This window comes from Melanotaenia boesemani, chromosome 23 (assembly GCF_017639745.1).
Source record: "Melanotaenia boesemani isolate fMelBoe1 chromosome 23, fMelBoe1.pri, whole genome shotgun sequence".
NCBI lineage: Eukaryota > Metazoa > Chordata > Actinopteri > Atheriniformes > Melanotaeniidae > Melanotaenia > Melanotaenia boesemani.
In genome coordinates, this window is record NC_055704.1 from 13,867,755 (window position 1) to 13,893,986 (window position 26,232).

Here is a 26,232-nt window from a genome sequence, read left to right on the forward strand (position 1 = left end):
TATTTATGTCTCACACAGCAGCTTTTCTGCATAAGAACAGCTGGAAGTCAGCTAGATGTTTTTTTTTCTGTTTCTAAGTTTTCTCCTCGGTTACAAAAGAAATGTTCAAAGGCATTTTTCTAAAGTAGTTTACAGAAAGAAGCCACCCAATTCCAGGAGAGGTGCGGTAGCTTTTTCCATCTATTTTCTCTGAGAGAAATCCAGAGATGACAGTATTTATTTATTGTTTCAGAGCAGAGGGAATTTAGTTGGAATGCAACTTCTTAGTTACTTTACTTTGTTTCTATATTATTTTGTTATGTTGGCATCAAAAGATATACTAAATAAATAAAACTTAAAGCCCTATTGGCACTGTTCATTTGATTTTACACATTTAAAGAATTTTTAAATTAATTATTGCATAATAATTGTGATAACATTAGAATCAGGTTTATTTTTTGACAATAATCATACAAATAAATCTATAGTTGTGACTGTAATACAATCAAAGAAGTTTTCTTCTGTTAATATTGTGACAGCTTAGCTTCATTTAACCTCAACTTTTTCTCTCCACCATGGTTACATCCGAGGGATGGGAGATTGTGTGATAAATGAATGTTGCATTTTGTGTGGATTGTATAGTTTGAGCGTAAATTAACCTCACAGTAAATCCAATGAATCTAACTTTCTCACTGTGTCAATCAGAAGGTGTGATCACACCCTGTTTTCACACCTTTCTCATTCTGTTCCTCTGGGTTCATTGAGCACACTTGAAATGAACGGTGTGAAGAGCACGTGTTGGATTCCCCACGCACCAAAACGGCTTAGCATGCTGAATAGAGAAAGATCCAATGAGCAGTAAAGACGTTTTTTTTTCCCTCTTATTTTATGTTTCCTTACATTAAGGCTCAATTATCATAAATATTGTCAAAATTATTGAAAGAAATCCAAGTATAGTGAATAATCAGGGGATGAACGGACACCTTGATGCTGGGGAGCAGACATCTCAAAAACTGATTAATTCTGTTGTCTGATATTCTTGTATGGACCAGTTCACGAAGTCCCTTGCCTTCAAGCCACAAAGCGACCCTGAACAGAATACAGTAAGTTTTAAAGTTACACGTGTACAGTGGGGCAGATTGATTGACGTCACGTTTTTTTTTTTTTTTGTTTTGTTTTGTTTTGTTTTTTTTTGCTTGTTTGTTTATGTAATTTTACAGTTATGTATAAGAAGTATAGTTTCCTTATTAACTGCTGTTGGGTTACCTTTTCATTTGCTTTTAGGGTGTTTGAAGGGTCTGTTGCTTGCATCTTTTGTGAGGTGTTTGTTAAGTCTCAGGAAAGATGTCTATGTCAGGCAAAAGACTTGGCTGGCACCCTGAAATAAGAATAAATAAATTAATAAATAAAAAAACCCTTTACATGATGAAAACCGTCACAATACATTTGACATATGAAGGATTGTACTTATTAAATCAGACAAGAAGAGGCAGTGGTATGTGAATCAACCTCGTCAAGGAGAGAACAGGAAAATGGTGAAAGCATTTTAGGGTGTGAAGACATTGATGTTATCTTTTCCTAGCTGGACTAAGAAAGAATGACAAGTCACTTGATCAACAAGTCACTTGGTCCACAGAAATAGATGTGTTTATTTCTGCTAGCTATTATGTGGATGTCATTGCTGATAGCTGATATCTTCAGCTTGACCACTGATTCTGAATCCAAAAACAAAGCCAAACTGTATAAGAAGCTTTAGAAAATTATTATATGCCTGCACATGCTGGCACAACTGGAGAGAAAACAGCTCAGTTAAAGACATGCAAAGCAGCAAATTTTAGTTCATGTTACTTCAGTGTGACTGGTTTGTTTATCAGACAGAGGTTTAGATTTCATCAAACAAACTGATCAGCTCAAGGCTTGTTCAGGGAAAGTTGGCTGGTATGGCAAAGAAAAAGAAACGCAGCACAGCCTTTTGATGTGGCTCATACAAAAAGCAGCTATTTCAGTTACTCCCAGTCTTTCTTTTCTAATCATGTTTTGGCTTTCCCTGCTTGTTTTTATGATTTACAGCCCTCTTCCTCTGCATGCTGGAAGATTGGCTATATTTTCTTTGGTGTCATGACAATGGCAAACCATTCAAGCAGATCACTTTGTATTCCAAGCACACGAAAATGATGGTGCGCATGGGGCCTGCCCAGTGATGACGTTAGCATTGAGCTGTGTAATTGTCCTTGTCCTCACTCTGTCATTGTCAGGCCTTGTGCTATGTGTGCGTATACAAGTCCATTCAGAGGGGACTACTTCTGCTTTGATTAAATTGCTAATTATTGATTGGACAGGAACAGACTTGCAGTGCTGACATTATTCTTCTCTGTTAGCAAGGCTGAGAGACATAAATGTTCATTGTAAATGAACTTAGAACTGTTCTCATTAAATGTATTTAGACATGAAATAGCATATATAATACTGTGAGAAATTAATCTTGTAAAATTTAGATTAAATTCAACGAGTAACAGAAATATTAGCTCAAAAATGTTGAAACACATGTTGTTAAAGGGTTACAGATTACATTGTGCTTTGGAGAGGTTTGTGTTTGCTTCTAAAATAATGACAGATGCATTAATATTTCTCTCGGAGGGAATTAATATAATAACTATGTGCCATTAATGACATTTGAGAGGCTCAATTTAGTTTCCATTCCACTGCATTTGACCACTTACAAGCTAAATGGAAGGTGATAATGGACAGTGTGGGCTTTCCTGGCATTGGTACTTTTTATATATGTTTGTTAATATAGGTGAGGAAATTATACCAATTATGCTAAGCTTAAAGACCCACTCCAGCATTTATAAATCCCCTATGTTCCACAAAATTGAACAAGCAGGGATCCTCATTCGTGGTCCTGCAGGTTTTTAGAAGTTTCAGTGCTGCAGCACACCTGACTCGAATCAATGGGGACTCTGAATCAGGTGGTGTGCAGCAGGGACTCTTCTAAACCTACAGGACATCGGCCCTCAAGAACCAAAATTGAGAGTACGTGTTGAACATTTTAAAGTTTTTGCCATGTAAAAACATCTTATGGTATTAAAAGGGCTTGTGGAAGGACTTTTTGCCCATTTAGTGAATGAATTTTCAAGCAGTAAAGCATGCAGGAGGATGCTACTTGCTCTCTCAACCGGCCAGCAAGTTGTGCATTTATGGTTTTCTAAAACTGCTGAAAATGTTTAGCAAGTGTCCTAATACCACACTCCCAGTACCATCAGAAACAATTTAGCATATACTACACAATATATCACCTACCTGTCCAATGACCTTTGCACACCTATATGAGAATGGCTATAACAATTTGCCTTGAACCTGTGTCCACATGTATGTGGATATTTTAACAAACGCAGATCCAAACACAGTTTTGTGCACTGAAAACAAACTATTAGGAAAATGCCCATCATGGTGAAGATTTTCTGATTATCCTGCTGTGCCATTTATGCATGGACAGGATAACATTTTAGGTTCCCAGCACCAGATTGTGCGCTGCCTTCTGTGTGGGTTGCGTCACAATATATGCCATCAATTCCTTTGTCTACATACCAACAGCAGACGTAGACATGACCTGCTGCTGTTAACAGGACTTTTTACATGTTTGCATAATTTAGGGCTAGGCGAGTCTGTGTGTTATTATTGCGTTAAAATATTAATCAGTTAACACCAAGAATTATTTTAATGCATTTAGTTCTGAATCCATTGCTCACTGGCTCTGAATACATATACAGACAAACCACGAGAGATGGTACTGGTTTAAGATGGCCAACATCACGGGTCTCAGCTATTGAGCCCACACTGTAGTGTTAAAATGTTAGTTTGCACTATTAAAAACTTCAATTGACTATTTTTGGACTATTTGTAGAGTTCTGCTGTTATTAGAGAACATAAGCATGTTATTATGTTAAACTAAAATGTTGAATATGCAAAACATACCTTCTAAGCATCTGCATGTGAGCATTGGCATTGTGAGTAGACTTTTGAGCACGCTGACGCTTCATTCACAATCAGTCGCGTTGCTGCAGCACTGCATTCTGATCTCCTTCGGCCTTTCATCCTCCTCTATCATGGATTTGTCAGCATGATTGTCCCACTGTGGCTCCCACAAAGAAGCTCCTATAAATGCTTTCTGCTTTCTTACAGCTCTGTCAGAGAGTTGAAACCTTTTACTCTACTGCAGTGGCTGCAAACTGCCATTTACAGAAAACACACACTAAGAGAAATATGTGATCTGTTTCTGCTGCAGGAGGCTTGCCGTACTTCTGGGTGAATTTCCATATAAACAGAAACATATGACTGAACAACTTTTTGGATGATATTTTGACGCTGACAAGTACAGATGGCTGCTGTCACTCTTCACGTTAAATGTGTCTCTGCCACCTTGTCAGCCTATTCTGGTCTCTTCCCCTCGGTCTCTAACACTGTGTGTTGGTTTGGATGTGTGCACATGAGACAGACTGTTTCCTTGCTGGATATGTGCTTGATGGAGAAACACACAGTTTATGCCAATACATTCCCTGCTAGGTGCACTGATGGAGGCAGCGGAGCTTGACTGACACAATTACACAGGTTCATACATGAGGAAATGCACCCATTGTCGCCGCGGGTAACGGCACGTGGGGACTTCCAGCCAGTCAAACACACAAGAACAACCCACTTAAAACAACCTCCAGATGTTATATAAGTTATTTTCCTCCAATCACATGAACCCACTTGTCTGCCAATGTTTGTGTTGCAAGCAAATAAATTTAGGGTTGACATAATGTGAAGTGGACCATTCTGCTCTCCTGCTGCTTACTGCTGCTGTGTATGTGTGTATGCATGCATGCAACTTCATTTATGAGGTTTAGTCTTCTCTAATTCTATCTCTCCTCTGACCTTTTTCTTTATTTCACTTCTCTTCGCAGCATGTAAATTTGTCTTAGTGAGCAAATGCAAATGATATCTAATCTTTGCTTTGCTGGTGGTGTGATCAATATTTGTTGCATAATCCCTGTTTGGTTTCATTATCAGTGTGCACCAGAGATTACATAACAAAATTACAATTGTAGCCCCCTTATGTTACACACAAAAATAAATAATAAATAAATAAAATAAAGTCAGAAGAAATGCGATAGATTTTATGGTAGAGTCTTGATAAATTGAGCTCTCTCACAGCCCGAGGAAACAAGCTGCTGTTGTATGATACTGAATACTTTTGCCAGATGGCAGCAGGGTAAACTGTGTGTATACGTCTCTTTGTACTACTGTATTTAACAAGATTCACACTTTGTTCAAATTACATTAGAATCATACTGTTTTCACCAAAACTTGTTTTGATTTTGGCTTTGTTGGCAACATAATTTCCTTTACATGGTTAAGTTTGAAAGCTCCTTCGGGAAAAGTGGAAAAACACACTAATATGAGGGTGGACTAGCTGGCTTTTACAAAGATAGTCAGCTCTAAATCTTCCATAGTTGTGATCAAGGATATATGTTCTTTCACTTCGAGGAACCTTTTCAAGGTGGGAGTAGTTATGGGCAAAGTGGATATGACAGATGGGTACTACCTAGCCAACACAACAACCAAACAAAAGTCACACAGTCTGATATTTGTTGGATCACCTATAGCTTTGTTTATAGCATGCATTCACGCTGGCATCTTTTCGATAACTTACACAGTGCCTTTTTTCTTTGGAAGCATAGAGCCTTGCATTGATGACAGGATTGTTCTACAGCTGTGTAAAGTCTTTCACAACTTTAAAATTCTCATGATTGTCTCAGTGTGGCTCATTGATCAGTGAAAATGATGTGTCGTGCTCCTCCCAACAATTGCACCCTCATGAATTTTGATATTGTCATCTCTGGTTCTACCTGTGCCATCAAGAAAGAGAAAAATCTTATATTTACGTGTATTTGCTTGTGAATGATCACTCAAATTAAATTTGAGCTGCTAATAAGCGAAGTAGACAGAGGGACAGAGGAATGTAGGAGGAAAAGTTTTTCCTTATATTAACAAAGCATAAAAAATATCCACATTAAAGCTCCTGACCTTACAATAAAAATACATGCATTGAAAGGCTTTTATACACACACTGTCAGTGTTGGCATTGAATCTAAGCTTATAATCTAAAATTGCTCTCTGATATTTATAGTAGTCCACCACTTCAACTGCCTGGCTTTGGAGATGGGCTGGAGGTGCAGATGGTGACTTTTGGTAGAAGTCGGTTACCGTTTCTTTTGTTTTTGATGTATTTATGTATATCTAGAAAAGGGCTTTTACACCAAGAAGCACTGAGACAAAACTACTTTGTTTTTGTTTAAATTTCACGAATGAGCAAATGTGAATGGTAATAAAAAATTTGTCATTTCTGCAGTGTTTTGTTTACTTATGAGAGCCATAGTTGTCAAAGAGTTTTCTGAATTAAAAATAAAAACTGTATTTCAGTTCCAGTTAAATGTTGGAAGCTCAAAACCTGAGAGAAATATTTTCTGGCTGCAGAACAAAAACAACATGTGTTGACCGTTGTGATAATTCTGTTCTTTCATCACACATAAGTGCCGCTATTAACATGACACCAGCTGTAATGGGTGCTCCTAAATTATTTTAGCCTCTCCAGTGAAAATGATTAAAAATAAAACAACAGAACAGGTGGAAATGTTACCTTGTTTGATGACTAATAGCAGAGCTGTTAAATGGTACGAGTCACCATGGGCTCCCATTCATATATCTGAGAGTAATAAATGAAAAGCATCCAGCATGTGTGTTGCTGTGTGTGTGTGTGTGTTTTTGCACATGAAACTGAGTGAAGCAATAACACTAACAGCACAGACCACTTGTTTCATCTGGCTTTGACGTCACCAGAACCCTAAAGGCCATTATCAGTCACTGCAAATGTCTGTTTTTGAGCTCATGTGAGTCAATTGATGCCATCTTATTGGTATCCAGACGGTCCACCTTGATCACCAGGGGCAACAAGTCAGTATGATCTCTTGTCACCCTGAGAGATTTGTGGAGCATGAGGTGAAAGACTAGGAGAGAATGACAGGGGAAGGGAAGGAGGAAATGAAGGTGAGAAGAAAATGTTGCAGTTCAAGGACTGCAGCAAAGACAGCAATGGACTGTTAGTGTTTGTGTGTTGATATCCTGATGTTTTGAAGGCTAGTGGGCCCTTGTGGTTGATGTCTTGTGAAATGTTAATGGTCTGAAGAGTTTAAGTGTTTTCTGAAAGGCAGCATGCACATGTTGTAAGGGAGAGTACATGAATGGAAACATATTATTTTAATGGTACTTTATGAATGGCAACATGATGTGGAATGCATTTTCTGGGTAGGGCTGCTTTGTAAGGTATTTAAATGGAAAATAAAAAAAGTATGTTGGGTCTTTAAAAGCAGGAATATATTCAGACTTGAACCTCACCACTTTTTCCAGTTTTGTTCTTTTCCACTACTGTTCTGTTTGTGAAGAGCACTCGCTTATGATCAACAAGCCAAAGAATATAAAGCTAATAATTAGGAAGAATACTAAAAGGTCAAACATTAATTCCATCTGGAAGAAGAGGTGGAGATAATTCTAAAAAAAAAACTGAACAAAATTATAAAGATGGCCGGCATTATAATAATGGACAACTGCACACCCTCTACATAGCATAGAAATTAAACAGACTGTGTTCACACAGAGGCTTCTTCAGCTCCCCTGCAACAGAGATGGTCATTCCAGTAGGCCTACGTGTTGACTGTAATGATTGATGACTAATTATTTTAGTTATCCTGCAACTATATCATTTTCCTTAAGGGATTAATACAATTTGATTTAATTCAGTTAATAGCTAAACAATAGACAGCTGTGAAAGGGCACAAAAGTTTGAAAAAATTAGGAATTGTTTGTGTAATTTGGTAGGTATCTTGTTTTTCTGAAGCCATACTTCTCCATAATAGGATAAGAGGATAGAAATGGAGATTGACATGCAGAGCCTGACAAAAATACCTTTCTTTGATTCCTGTCTTTCAGTGTTATACCCTTTTCTCAATTCAATACAATTTTTCTTCATTAAGAACTCATAGTTCTTAATAAAATGTCTGTTTCTAGAGGTTTAGACAAATTACAGATGGTGCATTTTCAAATAGCATGCTAACTTTGCTAACTATAAAGGGGCAACGGTCTTAAAGTAGAGATCCCCTGGCAACCCTGTCCTTGGCCACTTCCTCCAGTTCTTCTGAGGGGACACAGAAGCTAGATCTATACTCGCATCTGCGTACGGTAGGGTCGGCGCAGCTGACACCGGGCTAATGTGCTCTTGCACGCAAGCGTAGGGTTACGCTCTTGTGTTGCAGTTTCTCTTCCGTGGTAACCACACAAATTCAGCAAGAAGCTCCAGAAATCCAGAAACACAAGCACAAGCTGACCAATCACAATGGAGTACTTCTGTGTGCATGCCATAACCGACCTTACGCAGATGCTACGCAAGTGTAAATCCAGCTTGAGACGTTCCCAAAAGATAGCACAAGGACTCTTCTTCATAGGAAATGGCCAAATGCTTCTTTCAAAGCACAAGAGCAGCAGCTCTACTCAGAACCTCTCTGACTGACCGAGCTCTTCACCCTGTGCCTAGTTGTGCACTACGCCACTCTTCGGAAGAAGCTAATTTATGCTGCTCATATATTTGTGATCTCATTCTTTATACACTGCCCACAGCTCAAGACTATAGAAGAGACCTGGAATAAAGATTGAATTGTAAATACACAGATTTGCCTTTTGCTGATTTAGGGCCTGAAAGCAAAGTTTCTTTCTTCACTTATTGCTAAACCTGTACTTTAGAACAATACAAAGATCTTTAGTTGAGGATTTTCTCCTGAAGGCTCACACTGGACTAAAAGTTCAGAAAAATACACAGAAGCTAGAGCAGGGATTGCCAAGAGACAGCTTGAGGTCTTAATTTTACTTCCCATCAGCAGGATTTGTAAAGTCCGGATTTGTGTCAGCTGCAGGTTGTCTGAATGTTAAATAGACGGGAGAGAGGGGAGATAAACACATGTATGTTTATTTCAATATGTTTGTGAGTCTGAGGACAGATCGACACAGGATTCTACACATGGTTTAGACAGATTAACTCGCAATAGGCTCATCTTCATTCATCACCCTGCACAAACATGCACACTCTTTTAAGACCTTCAAGAGGAAGCTGAGTTAACCTCCCAATTATTTTTCCACTTATTGATGTTGCAATGGTCTGAGTTGAAAACAATTTTCCACCACTGCAGTTCTGAATGAATGCATAGGAAAATTGCTAATGCTGTAATCTTACTCCTGACAGATCCAATCACATCCGATGAAGTGTAATTTTCTGGATATTAACATCATAGGATACATACTGCATTTGTTGCAGATGGCATCTTTAAGGCAGAATAACTGAATTCATAAAGTGTAAAATTTTAGTTTTAAGACTTTTTAAGGGTTTGTTTCATGTATGACTATAAAAGTGACCAATTGTACAAATATTAGCTCAGATATAACCTTAAATCTTAAAATGACCTTCTCAAGCTGATGCATGTAATTTTTGGACAGGATTAGGTTGGAAAAGATGGAAAATTTTATTGATTTTTTTAAATTACTATTAGATGAATTACATGGCTTTTTTTCTGTGTTCTTAGTGGAGCATTTTCAGAGGTGGTCCTAGCCCAGGAGAAGCTGACTAGACGGATGTTTGCAGTAAAATGCATCCCCAAGAAGGCTCTGAAAGGGAAGGAGAGCAGCATCGAGAACGAGATCGCTGTCCTGAGAAGGTAAGTACAGTCATATAAAAACACACACACACACACACACAAGCTTGCTAATTCCTGGTTACCGGGGCAACTGTGCATCTCTTCTCTCTTCCAAGAAAATACCCCCCTTGCCCCTCCTGTGTCAACCTCCCCACCCCCAGGTCATGATACACAGCCCACCTACCACACATACGGACACATACATAAATTTATACAGGCTGGGAATGCTGATTGTTGTGCTTATTGATACATCTTTGTTAGATTAAACAGAATGGATGATGCTTCAGTACTAACTCAATGACTTTTTATGATTAAATTTTTCATGGTATGGCTCTGGAATTATTAGGAAGAACAATGTGGGAATTATGGACAAAGTCAAAATTCTTTCTATTCGCTGTTCTGGACACTTACAGACAATATGCAGCAGTCGTGCTGTGTAGTGTCACATCATTGGCTCCCTGTTGCACTTCCTGGAGGCGCCATAATGACAGAAGATGTCTATGTTTAGCAGCAGAGATGCCAGTCCAAGGCAAAAATGCAGTGTGTAATTACAGGTTTTTGAGGTTGATGGGAATGGGGGAAGCTGTGTGCACTGTCTTGATGCAATAACACATACCAGCCTGTGATAATGTGTGTGTGTGTCGATACCAGCAATGTGTGTGTGTTGACATACAGAACCATACATAGGGGCTGCTGTTTGGACACATATCATATGCTACTAATTATTAAGTGTCTGGCTTGAATATGCCATATTTTGGGAACTGAACATTGTGGCTTCATATATGGATGCGCTAATAGACATTAGTTTAATTATTTTTATCCCAAGCCAGTAAACAAAAAGGAGCACCAGAACATCATGCTTAGCTACATGTACTTATTATCAGACTACCTGTTCTTTTGGGGAACCCTGGTCCTCGAGGGCTGCATTCCTGCACATTTTCCATGTGTTCCTGCTCTCACACACCTGATCAAATGGATCCAACAGCCAATCAAGTTCTGCACGGTGTCTCATTAATTTGAATCAGGTTTATTGGAGCAGGGACACATGGACAACTTGCAGGATGAGGGCCAAGGTCCCCCACCACTTGCCTATGTAACAAAAATGTCTTTTTGAGTTGTATATAACAATATAAACTTAATATTTTAAATGTTGCTCTAAATTTAATGTTTATTTGAGTAATAATAAAGAGATTGCATTATTTTAAGGAAAGAAGTAATAGTAAAACATTTTTCTGTTTTAAACTAGCAATGACCTTTAATGTGTATATTGATCTCAACTGTTTTTACATGTAAATGAGAAATTTAGTTTACAAACAGCTGAAAACAGCTTATCTTCCACCTCATCTCACCTCATCTGCATTTTGTTGGCTTTGAAGCAACGACACAACCACACTCCCTCTAAAAGCCAGCAGTGACCACTTTTCTCGCATTCTGTCACCCATTTGTGGTGTGAAAAACACAACCTGTGTGTCAGAATTTTGTACCAGGTAGTGAGAAGGTTACTGCTTTAATTAAACAGAAACTAAAATTTAGCCTGCTTTCTAGTTGGCTGTACTTTGATAGCAAGCAGGCTAATGCTCTCCATGGAAAACCATTGAACGTGAGTAAATAGCAATACGGTAACAGTTAGGCCTGTCACGATAACAAATTTAGCTGTACGATAAATTTTCTCAGAAATTATCGCGATAAACGATAATATTGCGCAAAGCGCTAATGTGTCATTTTGAGACCATTCTCAACTAATATAATAATAATAATAATGCAAGTACACATTTTCAAAGATCAATAAACTAAATAAATAAAAGCGCCTTTTTCACATAAGCCGGGACGCCGGCCCAAAAGTAATGCAGCCCACTGGGAATCCTCCCAAACCTCTCGATTAGCCGGCATTGCTCTTAATGTGTATTTTGTCAAATACGCTAGTGTTAACCATTCCCGCTTCTTATCCGCCGATAGTAGTCGGAGGACACGGGGGAGATCCGTCCTCTCCAGGGCCGAAGTGGAGTTGGCTTCGGGGTTAACTCCCAATTACTCTCTTCTCTCGCCGCTCACGGCGTGGAGCACCATAAAAAAAAGGAAACAGCGGTTGTGCTGAGAAACGGCTTTATTATAACGCACCGTTATTGTTTTTCCTGACTGTTCTGCCTAACCGCTCCGTCTCTTCTCTTCACACCTTTTCTTCTTCTGCTACTCTCGTTCCTCATAAGCTCTTCTTCTCCTCCCTCTGCGCTCACGCTCACTCTCACGCGCACTGAGCTGCTGGATCGCACACACAAAGTTAGACACATCGCACAACACTAGTATATAGGCTGACTCTATTTGCGTAATGTGCCTGCGGATTACAGGGGTTATTACGGTAGACCAGGAAGTGGGGGCTTTGTACTGACGTCGTAAGCTAGATGTGTGTGTTCTGCTTACATGTGGGGAGCAGCGAAATGATAAAAGAGGAGGTGCTTGCATCTATTATTTCTCCATTCGACTTATTTACATATTTCAGCATGAGAATCGGAGGTTTAGCGCGAGAGCGTGAGAAGCCACTTAAATGCGCAAGTCTCACGGCCATTGCGTGTTGGCAGCCCTGCAAAACAAATGCGGCTTACCGGCTCGTGCTGCAACATGCTGCAGTCAAGTATGACACCAGAGAGATCACTCCGCAAGAAACCAGAGCGTTGAGTCGAAATACGCCATAGTGAAACCTATTGTCATACACAGTTTATGGTAAAGGGGGGACTAATAAAAATTATCGCGGCCGGCAAACTTATCGTGCTCTTATTTTCTTATCGTTCAATTAATTGACTTATTGCTTATCGCGACAGGCCTAGTAACAGTTGTTTTTTTCATCACCAATCAGCTATAACATTAAAACTAATAGCAATAAATATAAGTAACAGTTCTTATCTTGTTCTTATGTAGTGCTGCTGGGAAAACCTCCATCCTGGTATTTTACATGGATGTTACTCCTGCACTTTGCAGAATTTTTGTAGACCAGTCACAACCCCCCTTACATGGTAACAACTCACCCCTACAGTAGCGGCCTTCTTCAGTAAGACAGCAGTAAGAAGGGCTTAAAGATCAAAGCAAAAACCGTCTACCTTCCAACCTCCCCTGATACCAACCTGATGGAATCTGTGGAAAACAAACCTGATCCTCAAAGACTGCACCAAGCAGTCTAAAGCATTTTTATCTGAAGGTGCTCAGTGTCTATGCCGTCACTTGTCAAAGCTGTTTTAGCTTAAAAAATATTTCAAATTGAACTATATGGTGCAAATGATCTCCAAAATGAGATACCTTTACCTTCAACCTGTGGAGAACCATTTACAAACAAAAACTGGGTTTCCCTGGAGACCACATTTCAAAGACTGTCCCATTATAACTTGGATACATAAGCCTCATGCTTGCATGTGAGTTATAAAGGACAATATCAGATTGTTGGTCTTGTGTATGTGGCAACAATGCGAAGGCAAAAATAAATGCAATAGGTCTTCTAATTTGGCTGTACAGTGAAACAATACAGAAAATGTGAATTGCCTGCAGTAATGAGGGAGAGATGTAGACATTTATTTTGACAAATGGGTCTCATTACTACAGCCAGTTGAGAGCCTGAATAAACCATCCTGTGCAATGAGAGACACCAGGTCGGCTTTGGAGAAAAATCTGCCCGTTTCAGATCACTTTAGGAACCAAACAGGAAGATGTTATTATTCCTGAAGAAAACAATTTTAGTGGCGGTAAGCAGTGAGGAATAAAACAAAAAAGAAAATTGACTCCCACTTTTTTTCCTATTAAATGACATTTAGATAACGTAGAGATTGACATAAAGTGGAAATGGAGAGAGAATGATAGTTAGCTACTATCCTAAAATATTGTCATTAACCAATAGATTTTTGAGTTTGGAAATTATGGGAATACCCAAGGTATCCAGAGGTCAAGGGAGTATTTAATAACAAGGGGTGTCCTGATCCAATCTGAAGTACCCGACTGGAGTCCCAATACAGGCGTTTTTTATTTTTTATTAATCATTTCTTGGTCACTCAGTTTTAAGCGACTTGAATCTGTGTAAGGGACATAAATATCTTGATTGCAAAATCTAATTTAAAGTCTTATGGAACACCTGGAAGGAGCAGGAGTTCAGGTAGGTTTGTCCGGCCTGAGCTGTTGTATGAAGAGATAACATGAGCCTGTTGCCATTGAGGTTGTGCCAAAGCTGCACAGGTTGTCATTTTGACCCTCCTCTTACACCATCCCTGATTTACAATAAGATGAAGATATGTCAAAGAAAGGAACACTGTGTATTATACAGATACTGCTTTCAGCGTGGACGTAAATTTGGTTAGAAAAGACAGATGAACTGATGCAGCTACAGCATGTTTACTAGCAGGACTTTTATCAAGGGAGCCAATAGATCAGTAAAATTCAGAACATTAAACCGTGATTTTAAAGGAAGAGCCTCCATTCACTATGTCAGTAGAAATAGAGATAACACAGATTCAGCTGAAACATTTTACGCATGAAATATAAGTAAAGACCAATAATTTCTGTGTCTTAAACAATAAATAATTTTATTTAGTCAGCAATTTATCAGTGACAATTGGAAACATGTGAAAGTGTTGCTGTAAAATTGGTTTAAACGGAGCTCCTAAACCAGCTCCAGTATAACTTAGAACCAGTACTCCTGGCTCCACCACTGAAGTAGCAGCGCAACATTACTCCACCACTTACGCTTATGTTGGCGCCAGAGGTGGGGTTGTCGGGTCTAGCCAGCAGCTAAAACATGACTTCCATGTAGCTGTTTAGTCTGCTTAATTGAAGTGAGGTTTCCTTGTGAGCTTTCACAGAGATACAAGGTCAAAGCAGCAGTGGGAGAACATGAGCTCAATGTTCTTCACAGTTTCCTGCTTTTTATTGTTTTTTTTGTTTTTTGTTTTTTTCATCATCAGTCCCTTCTGTGAATGCGCCCCAGTGTATAGAGCTGCATTTATAATCATATCCAGCTGAATGTTGAACCAGTGTTTGCAGCTACGTTTATAAGTATGGTCATGTGTTCTAATAAAGTTTGCTGGTGTTTATGGATCCCTCTGAAATAACATGCATAAATTTTGTTTTTATCACTGTTCACAAGTACCAGTTACAATTTGGAAACATTGGTGGGCATTGCAGAACGTTCACAAACACCATCTGTTGTTTAAAACAGTTTAAAAATGACACTAGCAATATGAAGACATCCATTTACTGAGAAAACAAGACAGACACTGAACTGTGTCCCTGCACTGTGGTTGTCTACAGAAATTCAGACTAAATGACCAATAAAATAACCAAACTAAACATAACATTAATCTATTACAGATGGAAAGAAGTATAGCACAAAACACAAAATGATACCTGTCAGTGTGCACACAGCTGTGCACGGCTGTAACCGAGGACGACTGTAGCAGAAATCCATGAATGAGCACCGAAGTGCAGCACCAAGCCTGTATTGTACGAAAGGCTTTTTGTGAATGCACTCTGACTCCGCTCTGTCATTATACTCCGACTGTTTTCTGTCAGGCCTTCATTATCCCAGGCATGGCTTAAATACACACATTATCTCTTTCAACCTGTACTCGTGTGTGTGTATATATATATATATATATATATATATATATATATATATATGTGTGTGTGTGTGTGTGTGTGTGTGTGTGTGTGTGAGATACACCTGGGGCAATTACCTCTGTTTTACAGTGCAGAAGAAGATTAAACCAAATGCACACACCAGATCAACCTTTCTACAATGTATGAAGTATTGGGCATTGGGCTAATGAACATGCACCTACACACTGCCACACACGCATTGAAACGCCCTCATCACTGTGCTGTAACCATGGAGAAATGTGAGAAGAAACAACAGGAATGAGAAGAAGGTTTAAGGAGAGAATAAAAAGGAAGGTTGGGGTACATTAATCTATGGTATGTTGGTTTAAATTCCTGACGAGTTTGTGCCGGCCTGGTAGTGAAAAATTAAATGTCAAAATCATCATCGCTTTCAGTAACAGTTTTACAACCACATTTCAGCCTCCACAGGAAGCACTAGAAGGAAGCTGTCCTGCTAGCAATGAAGCAGGTGACATGAAAATCTCACCTCGGTGTTCATTTAGTAGCTGTTATAGAGCTGTCAGTCATATCAGGATAGTCTTCACACGTGATTTTGCTGAAAAGAGGGAAATAAAGAAGATCCATGTAAGAAAAATAGGCTAACTCTACTGGCTGATAAAGAAAACAACCGTATGATCAAATACTGAACTGCTGCTAAATCAGTCCTGATGTGAGACTGTTTTGTTGCTTGAAAAGTGAAAACACATTTGGTTATTAGTCTGGATTGTCAGTGTATGAACATTTGTTTTGACTGTGAGATCGTGCCAGACACATTGTGGCAACACAACATTTCTGTAGTTCAGGGGCAGCCATTAGGATTAAAAGTCATTTAGCGTGATGTAAGAACTAAAAAGCTTTTCTGATTGTTTGTCTTTGTTCTGCAGGATCAAGCATGAAAACATTGTGGCACTGGAGGACATCTATGAGAGTCCCGACCACCTCTACCTGATTATGCAGCTGTGAGTTAATCTTCTTTCTTTCACATGAAGCTTTTTAAGCTTTTAGCTCATCCACAGGTACTTCATCAGTGGCCTTCCCTCATCCCAATCCTGCTCACAAATGCTGCTCTAGTTTCTGTTGCAGATCGTGACCTACAGAGAGAATAAATCTTTCATGACCATGTAGATTTATTTCTACATTCTACAGCTACATGATGGTGCTTTTTGGATGCTTTAGTAAGAGGACCTTTGCAATTGTTTGGAGCCATGCTCAGTGGTTAACTCTGTTCCACCAAAAGTGCAGGTTTTCTTGACTTTGTGCCTATTTGCAACTAGAACATTGCAGTGGGAGCTGGGAAACAGGGTGGGCATATCACAGCCGTCCATTAGCTGCACTCTTCCACATGTTGTGGATGCAATAAACCAGCTGATCACACAATATATAAAGTTTTCATATACACCTGAAGAACAAGTCGCTTTATAGCTGGTCCTTTTGACTAGGGCCACAACGATTAGTTGATGTTGTCGACAATAAAAATAGTCAACAATAAATTTAACCATCGACTATTGTTGGCAAAAAAAAAAAAACCTACAGAGTGAGACATCATCTTTTTCCTATCTCTGCTGAGAGTTGCTCATGTTGCAATATGGTGGCAGACCAGGTAACAAAACGGCGGCAGAGTACGTCAGAAGTCTGGGAGCACTTCACATTACACTTACTAAATAAATTACGTACATGTAAGATTTGTAAACATTGGCTGCAAAGTTTAATAACAGATGTATTTTTGAATGAAGTGTCGATCTCGTCTTTTTAATTCACACATCATTTAAACAACCTCATGCAAGATTTAAAAGCTGAAAGTGAAATAAGTTGCCATTTAATAATCAGGAGATACATAGTCGATTAATCGTTTCAATAGTCGATGACTAATCGACTATCAGAATAGTCATTAGTTGCAGCCCTACTTTTGACACTATCGGTATAATAGACAACACGTGTTCACATTAAAGCACCCTCGCCAGGTAACTCATACCCTAATAGCAAGTAATATCACTCCATTAATGTCCAACTCATTTGACAGTGATAAATGGCTCATTGGTACGTATATTTAATTAAAATTTTCTACAACAGTGGCTATTTATTATAACAGTTTTTTTATTAGGAGATGGAGGTTATGACCTGCCCTCTTGGTTAATAACACCACTTACATTTCCATCATCCCTGTCTCACTTCTGTCTGTGTCTGTACACATCCTGTCAGTCTTACACCCCTTTATGGGCTTCTTTAGGTGTTTACCTGCAAATTAAGGTGCTTCCTTTAATTTTACAACTAGACTGGCCATTATCAATGTAAGAGCAAACATTCTTCCATTCTAAGAACATGTTGTTGAAACTGATGTAGTTTTCTTTGGAAATGTCTTTAAAGACTATTTAAGAAGGAATCTAAAGCCATACCACGTCAGTTTCCCACTTTAAAACTCTGTACTTCTTACTCCTTTTGATGGCAGACACATTCCTGGGGCTGTCATTGCCCTGCAGCATCCTGGTACATCATGTGACAGCTGCGTTTTACTTTACTGCACCACATAACACGCCAGGAACTAGATATCAACACAGTGGCACGCAACATGCTTGATTCAGCAAAGAAACCAAGAGGAATCATCGGAGGAAGCAAGGAAAAAAAGAAAGAAAGGGGTATTTGTTTTTCACTTGCCTGGTGAGACAACAAGCCCTGCTTCCTCTTAATTGGTTGTTGATTGGTAGCATTAGTGTTCCAGCTACATAACTGATAAAAACAGACCCCTAAACTCTCTCCATGGGTCCCTGGTGTAATCAGGTGATCTGTAGTGGTAAGCTCCTGATAAAGCTTTAATCTACCACAGATATAATGCCCAGTGTCGTTCCTCCATTGTACTTTTTATTAAGGTGCCAGATTAACAGTAAATGAGCAGAAGGAAAATACAATTTAAAGTCTCAATCTTCATTCACTGTTGAGACATTTTACATGTACAAATTAATGATACTTAAACAGTTTCTTTTTTCATGAGTCACAATGTATTTTTTTCAACTAGTGTGTTGACATGGTGTTTACTTTAGTTTTTTTCCCCCTTTAGTTCATGTACACCATGATTTTTTTGCCTTAAGAAACATGATGCAAAGATAAGAACATATTTTGAGCAATGCAGTGTTTTCTAAAGTTGAAGTTCATCTTATGTTTCTGTTTTTTTTCTCCTCTGAGTCCTCAGCTGTTACTTTTATCCTGACGGATCTCTTGGTATTTAAGTAGAGACAAAAAAAATCAGTACTCATTTGTTTTGTGCTGTTTCTCTTTGATTTAATCCCATTTGATGAATTAATAAAACATATGTCTGTAAGAAAAAGTAAGGGCAAATTTAAGTATTTGAATTGTTTCAAACTTAAAGAGTTGATCATGTAAAATGGGATTTGTTAATATTTAATGACGCATTCATAAAACATCAGTTAAAAAAAAAAAATCAGAAAACCTCATTTCTGTTTTTCTCAAACTTAAATCTTATTCCTCTTTCCGCCCACCTACCCATCAACACACACATACATACAGACACAGAAAACCTACTTATCCTCCCACACATACTAACACACCACACAGCTACTAGGCCTCTTTTACATCAGTAACATCCCTGCTTTGATGGTCAGTAGAGGGAAGCAGAAATCGCCCATGGTTCACCCCTGGGTGTCCTACTAACCTTCTCTGCAAGGTTAGAGCTGCTTACATAAGAGGAGAAGCTAAACTGGATGTTTGGCATTTCTGCTGGAAGCAATCCAGTCAAGTTTTGGTTGAAGTCATGGTTGTGGATTACACACATTAAAAATGTTTACACCATGCAGAGCCTAATATGTTGATAAAGGTTTGATAAATCAGTTCAGTTATTGCCCATTATCACAAGATAACTGTACAGTAAAAATGGATGGAAGTTAACAGGATACTGTGACATAGTTAAGTCAGACCACATCTGATATTAGAAGTTTGACTTCAGACTAGTATTTAATGGTATTTATGTTCAGTAGTTGGCAGATTGCTACATACAGATTTGACATTTATCATCTAGATTAAAGACACTGGTCTAACAAACATCTTTGTTAACCCTGTTAGTTATAGTATGTTTTACCTAAGGCCAGTATATTTAAAAGCCAAATACAAGAGTGTGACATTTACAAGAGAATGAACACTGTGGCTATATAATTATAATTCAAAATGCTAAAAGGATTTACTCAGAAAGACAGGTTAAATATCACCACTTGTGATTAAATTTCCACGAAACATCTAATACCCTACACTGCAGTGTTCATATACAAGTTTAGTAAAAAAAAAAACAGATTAAATACCAGAAATGTTGCATTCATGGGCACAAAAGCATCTCCTGTGACAACGTTTTCTGGCTCACATTCATCTGCATTTTCAGACATCAACATCATTAGTAGAAAACTGTGCACCTATGCAATAACTTTACACCAGAAATTGATGTAAATTTGGTGAGTAGTCGTAATTCTATGTATAACTAATTTTAATCTCTTTGTCCTGGCAAGCTTGGTAGCTAATCAATGTAAATAAGTTTACCCTCAGTTTACCATCTGATACTCAGATGGTAAACTGAGGGACAAATTCAGCTTTTCACAAAGCTAAAGTTCAATCAACATGCTGTTACGTAACTTGAAATCCTTCTGTTGGTCAGACTCCAACAGGTCTTTTAATTCTGATTAAGCTTTTAAGCCTAATGTTAATGTTACACTTAACATAGTACTTCTGCTTCCACCACCTGTTTAATCTGTTTACTACTGTTTGTTACACACAATGGAAAAGATTACCCTAATCGACTTCACAGTGACATCCCTACACTACACCTTTTGTATTCATTTTAACTCGATAAAGTATGAGCACGGATGAAAGTTAATAGCAGCTTAAATTGCTCATAAAAAATCATTAAAGGGAAAATCATCACATTTCCCACCAGTGTAAGTAAAGGTTGAGAATCATGACTGACTTGATTCACACATGTCCGGCTATGATGAGCCAAGCTTTGTTAAATTACAGTTTAAACATGAAGCTTAGACTGAAACTGCTGTTTTGTTATTAAGTGCAAAGACGGTGGTAGTTCTGGCAAACTGCTACAGACAGTAACAGGAAAGACCCTATGTCTGCTTCCCACACCTCCTTCTCTTGCTTGTCTTTTTTTTCTCTCATCTCGAACACCATCTGCCCTCTGCTTCTTTCACTTCACATGCTTTCATTCCCTATTTCACAGCTTATTTCCATCGCCATCACCTCTTGCCTTCTTCCTGTTCACATGCATTTTTTTCTTTCTTCCCATCTTTTTATTTTCAGGTGCCATCTGTTTTCTCAATGTGGGCCAGTTTCCATAGTTACAGGGTCAAAGGTAACATGTGGGTTATCACATTTTAGGATAACCTTGAGAACTGCAGCTGTTAGCATAAAATGTATAATCCATTTGTAACCCTTAGGTTGAAGTTATTGGAGTACTACTGTATACTGTCTACCCAGCACCAGTAAGATGATGATGACACAAGTAAATGCATCCTTTTTTATTAATACTACAACTTTACATACATACTTGCCCAAATTATTTGGAAACTCCTCACATCGTTGAATTCAGGTGTTCCAAGCAAGGTCTATAAAGACACGGATCAGCGAGTTTGGTGTGGGGGAATTTGACTGGCCTGCACGGAGTGCCCATAAAAAAACTCCTAAACCTTGTGGAAAGCCTTCCCAGAAGAGTGGAAGCAGTTAAGGCTGCAAAGGAAAGGTCAACCTCATGTTAAACCCCACAAATTAAGAATGGAATGTCAGCACTACTGAACTTTGGCAGACTTTTGCACTTCACAACGAAGTGCTTCATAACGAAGGCTAACCTGGTACCCGTCTTGCATTATGTCTCTTCACTAAGCCTTCTCCAGCTAGTAAAAGTCAGCCTGATGTTGACTCTTCCTCTGTCCCTTTCTCTCTTTCTTTTCCTCGCTTCCTCTGATAATGTCCTCCTGGGTTTCTTCTCTAAATCAGCCATGGTGCACGTTGACATTCAGTTGCTGGTGTGTGACGCAGTGATATAAAACAAAACACAGCTGTTGCATGATGCCCTGGACTGGAAATAAAATTGTAAAGTGCATTTTATCAGCCTTGAACGTGCATAATGACTGTTAGTTCGCCATCAAAATTAGTCAGAAGTACAAAGTTTTTAGGTCACTTCTGAAATATTGGTTTGATGTTCAAGCATGTAAAGAAAGACGTCACCATAGTTTTGCCAATATGATGTACTCTGACAAGCTTAAAAAAAAACAAACAACAAAAAAAACATCTTTCTTACTAGGTCTTAAATTTAGTTTATGAATTCTCTCAGCCTTGTGCAGTCGGACCTTGTGGTGAACTGTCTGGGACGTCCATTCCTGGGAAAATTGACAACTGTCTTGAAAGTTTTCCACTTGAGATGAATCTTTTGCAGTGTAGAATAAAATACTCCAAACTGATTGGAAACGACCTTACAACCCTACTCAGATTGATGAGTACCGCTTGCTTTTGTAAGATATTTTATGTTATTTTATCTTGGCATTGTGTTAACACAACGTTGCTTCAAACACTGCAGTTTGGCTTAACAACATTGTATAATATGCCATGTGTTGTGCATCTGAGGTTGCATTCATTTCAAGACTTGTTTATTTATTTATTTATTTAAATCATGTCCTAAGTTTTATTTCCTCTTTCACATAGCTGTATATTAAACAATTACTCATTGTGTATATGATTTTACTAAGAGATGCTTATGGATATTTTGAGATACCTCATAAGTATTTGAAATTTTGACTGATAATGGTAGAAGTGTAGCTTGTTTTATTCCACATATTCCATATCGTATTACCATCTTGTTCCAAGCACCTGCTTGTTATATGTGTAGCTAGAGAATCGTGGCAAAATAAAAAAAATTAAACATAAATAGAGAGCAGCTGCAGAGTAACAGTGCTACACCAAAGCATAAAGTCAGCAGTGCTTCTGGAAACTTGTATCAGTAAGTAAGGTTTGTGTAACTGCTGCCTTGGTGCTGAGTGCTGCAGTAGTAAGTAACCTCATTAGTTATAATTATGAGCAGTTACTGAAATGTCTTTTTTCTTCTCTGTTTCAACAGGCAGAAATCTAATAAGAACAAAACAAATTGAATATATTCCCTGTGATTGCAGCATAGCAGATCAATACAGTCTGACAGCGTTTCCTTTGCTTCTGTTCATCACATCTTGAATTGCATAACTTCATCTGCAGGGAGGCAATCAGTCCATGCTGCTATGGAAATCAATGCAACCAAGTGCAACATGGATGTTTAATTGATGCTGTTTTGTTGTTCATGAAATATAAACAGATTTATTGGCTTTCAAAAGATTCAGAAGAAAATATATCAAGTTTTTAGACAGCTTATGAAAGTTTCTTTTTGCAAGCAACAGGGCAGCTTTTAACATTAGTGTTCTGTAGCACCTTTGAGCCTAGTTTGCACATTTTGAAACTAGTCCTAATAGCATCACAGCGACAAGATAGCATATCTCTGTGCTCTAACAAGAGAGTTTACGCATACTCTGGGGTAAATTTTACAGTGGTAAGGAAAGATAGAGAATAAAATCAGGTCTCTTCTGGAAGCCCCTATAATTTAAAATAATTAGTATGTTATATTAGAATGAGTGAGTTATAACTATAAAACAAATCAATATAGTTAAGTGTTTGTTTATAACAGTTTTGTTATATTGTGTGTATTTAATCCTGATCGGCTTGGTTCAAGATTGCAATTTTTCTGTACCAAACCTTTACATAACATATCTGTGTTCTCGTCAGGCTCTATGTAATCTGAACCACCATAAACCTGACATTGATTGGTTTAGAGGTGGGCGTGGTCCTACGTCATCATGTCTAGTAGTTTATTGTCCTTTGAATGAATAAAGAGAAATGAAAGAGGATAATTCTGTGGCCACTTTTCTAACATTATGGCATGACATAATAGGTTTTATAGTTTTTATCAATTCATTTCATCATTTTGAGATCGTATTCCTAAATTGCCATAAGGGTTTTGCTAATTCTCCTAAATAAGAAAGAGAAGTGGAGAGATTTGATAACAGCCTATTAGCTAAGTTGGTGCTTACACACATTCAAAACAAGCAATATCTAAATAAATTGTTATTGATGTTGCATAATACCCATCTAATTGTGTTAATGAGGTTAAATTTACACTGATTATGATTTTAATACAATTAGAATAAGACATGAAAGTTTTCATATTATTGCCTTAATCTGGTTTAAGTGTTCACATTAACAAAGAAGGTCTAGATGAAAGAAAGCAAACTGGAGGTGTTAGTGCAGCAGTGGGCTTTTTTTTCTCCCTCCAAGGCAGCTAATGACTGCAGCAGCTCGATAACTCCGGTCAGATCACCGGCTCTCTGCTGTGATTAGTAGAAGACTAAAATGGCTCTTCATCTCTGCCATGGATGAACAGTCTGTTCACACACACACACATTCACACCCACACAGAAAATAAAGGTTTCCTGTCATTAGTAATGCACAACCATCATCTCAAGCGAGCAATATGACTGCCTGCCCGCTACCAAATGATAGGGGAGACAAAGATTGGGGGACAGTGAGAAGGAAGGATGGAGTAATGATGCACCATTTGATCTGCAATACTTTGAATTAAAAAAAGTACTGAGGTTTCTGGATTATTTAGCACCTTTCTAACGCTTGCTAATTGAAATAAGTCCACATACAGATAAAGAGTGTGCCTTTTAAATTTTTTCCCCCTCTAAAGACCCCTAACATGTGTAAAGCAGCAGTACCCCCTCCCCGCTGCAAAGCTGACGTTGGTGGTTCACGCTTTGTCATAAATCTCCTCTTCATTTCTTTATTCTTACTCCTTTTCAGTACTCCAGAACAATTGAGCTGATGAGATCTCAGGTGTGATCATCAAATCCTTAAAATAATGCTCTCAATTATTTTGTAGTGCTAAACTGACCTCAATCCCACCTTCAAATCAGTGTGTTATTATAAACTGAGGCTTGAAGCTCCAAGTCAGTGAGATCCTTGGATTTAAATCTGTAGGCGCTAGCCCGGATGTATTGTTCATCATGAACACCACCCAGGCTGCTGGGAAGCAAGTGGGGGCTATGCACTTCACTCACTGCAAATAGTGTCCACATGCAGCACTAATCATGCCAGAAAGAGAAAGGACCCAGTCAACTGCCAATCACTTAGGCTCAGGATGGGTGTCAACATTTCAGGTAGGCCTAAATTGCTCAAATGTACTGGTGTTGTGTTGAAATCTGTTTCTCCTCTAGCTCAGCCGACGCTTTGCTCTGTCCACAAAGGGAAAGAAGTTCAAACCTACTAAAAAAAAAATAATAATAAATTAAAAAATGTCCTAACAGAGGAGCAACAGCTGCAGATCAACTTCAACCCCAAATGCTGCCTCTGTACTTCCACACATAATGCGCACAAAGGCACGTCAACTTGAAAACGCCTGTGTAAAAAGATCTTCCAAAGGTTATATGGTGCTAAATAGGAGAATAACCAGAAACTGCACATTTGATTGGTCTTTCGTCATCCAGAATTTTTGTTTGCATTCTCCTGGATATATTTCTTAGACACTGAAGCAAGTTGAAGATAGGCAAACTCATCCATCACAGTTATTTCTTTAGGAAAATCACATCAGCATCAATAAAAGGACTTAAAATCATCCTGAAGCAGCAGTGTCAGATGCACTTCATCATCACAAAGTCATTTAATAATCCAGTAAATGTGTTTGTGTTGAAATTTCTTTAGCTGCATGCACAAAAAATAACACAATAACACAGTTGGACAGACATAATGTAGTACCCAAAGAACTATAAGCTTGATATATCTCAGCACGATGTTTCTTTTATTGAATGTGAGTAAAAATATCTACATTATGAAACAGGAAAAAACCCAGTAAAGACCTGACAGGATCTCAGAGATGCGTCTGCACCTTTAGTTGATTCATCTAAGGTTTAGTAAAGTGTCATAAAAAATGGTCTCCATGAAAGGACAGCTGTCAAGAGGCCATTCTCAGGGAAGAAAAACAAGGAAAAGAGTGAGGTATGCCAAATGACAAAAGTGCTGGACTGAACTGATGAATCCTCTTCAGAGGTCGAATCTAAACATTACTGATGCACTGTGGGTTCATCCAAAGAAGAGCTTTGGAACGTCATTCAAGAATCCTGAGGAACTATTCCTGAAGAAGCTTAGAGAAATTACAAGAAAGCTTGAGAGGGTTCAGGTTGTGCTAAAGAATAAAGGTGCTCATTGACCTTTAAGCTTGTTAAAATTGCACAATGTTTGTCTTCACACATATTAGTACATTTCTGCATCTACTTTGTACTTTCCTGGAAAATCAAAGATGGCTCAAGACTTTTACACAGTATTGTATGATCAGAAACAGACTGAGGTCTTGCCAAGAATTAGCAAGTACTTTTTCCTCCCATTAATGTGATTAATGAGTGTCCAATAAGACAACTCTTAAGAGCCAGCACACTCCATGAAGCAATAAAAATAGCTGTTGCATCTAAACACACAGGAGGGTGAGGGTAATGTCTCTGGGCAGGAAAACCTGTCTCAGTGGGATCAGGTCCAGACGAGACTGCAAGTATGATGCTGAACATCTGGCAGCTTAAACTCAAAGGACCGCAGGTGGTGCAGATTATTTCTCTTTTTATAGATAAAATTCTTTAGGCTAAAGCGATATTGAACACAGAGTGGAGTATTATCGGCACACCCTTTGGTCTGGTGGTCTTTGACTTCCTCTGATTTTTCAAAAAATGATTTATCAGATGAGACGTGATGAGTGGAGCTAATTTGGATGCGTGATTCT

The 26,232-nt window shown here is 38.4% G+C and overlaps 1 protein-coding gene across 2 annotated transcripts in view; it reads left to right on the forward strand.

Moving 5' to 3' along the window:
* The window catches only part of camk1da (calcium/calmodulin-dependent protein kinase 1Da), a 67,861-nt gene that overhangs the window by 22,152 nt on the left and 19,477 nt on the right, over window positions 1–26,232 (forward strand). For both annotated transcript variants that reach the window (XM_041977954.1, XM_041977953.1), the window contains exons 2-3: window positions 9,648–9,779; window positions 16,274–16,348. In XM_041977954.1, coding sequence (XP_041833888.1) covers window positions 9,648–9,779; window positions 16,274–16,348 — 207 coding nt within the window. The remainder of the gene's footprint in view (window positions 1–9,647; window positions 9,780–16,273; window positions 16,349–26,232) is intronic.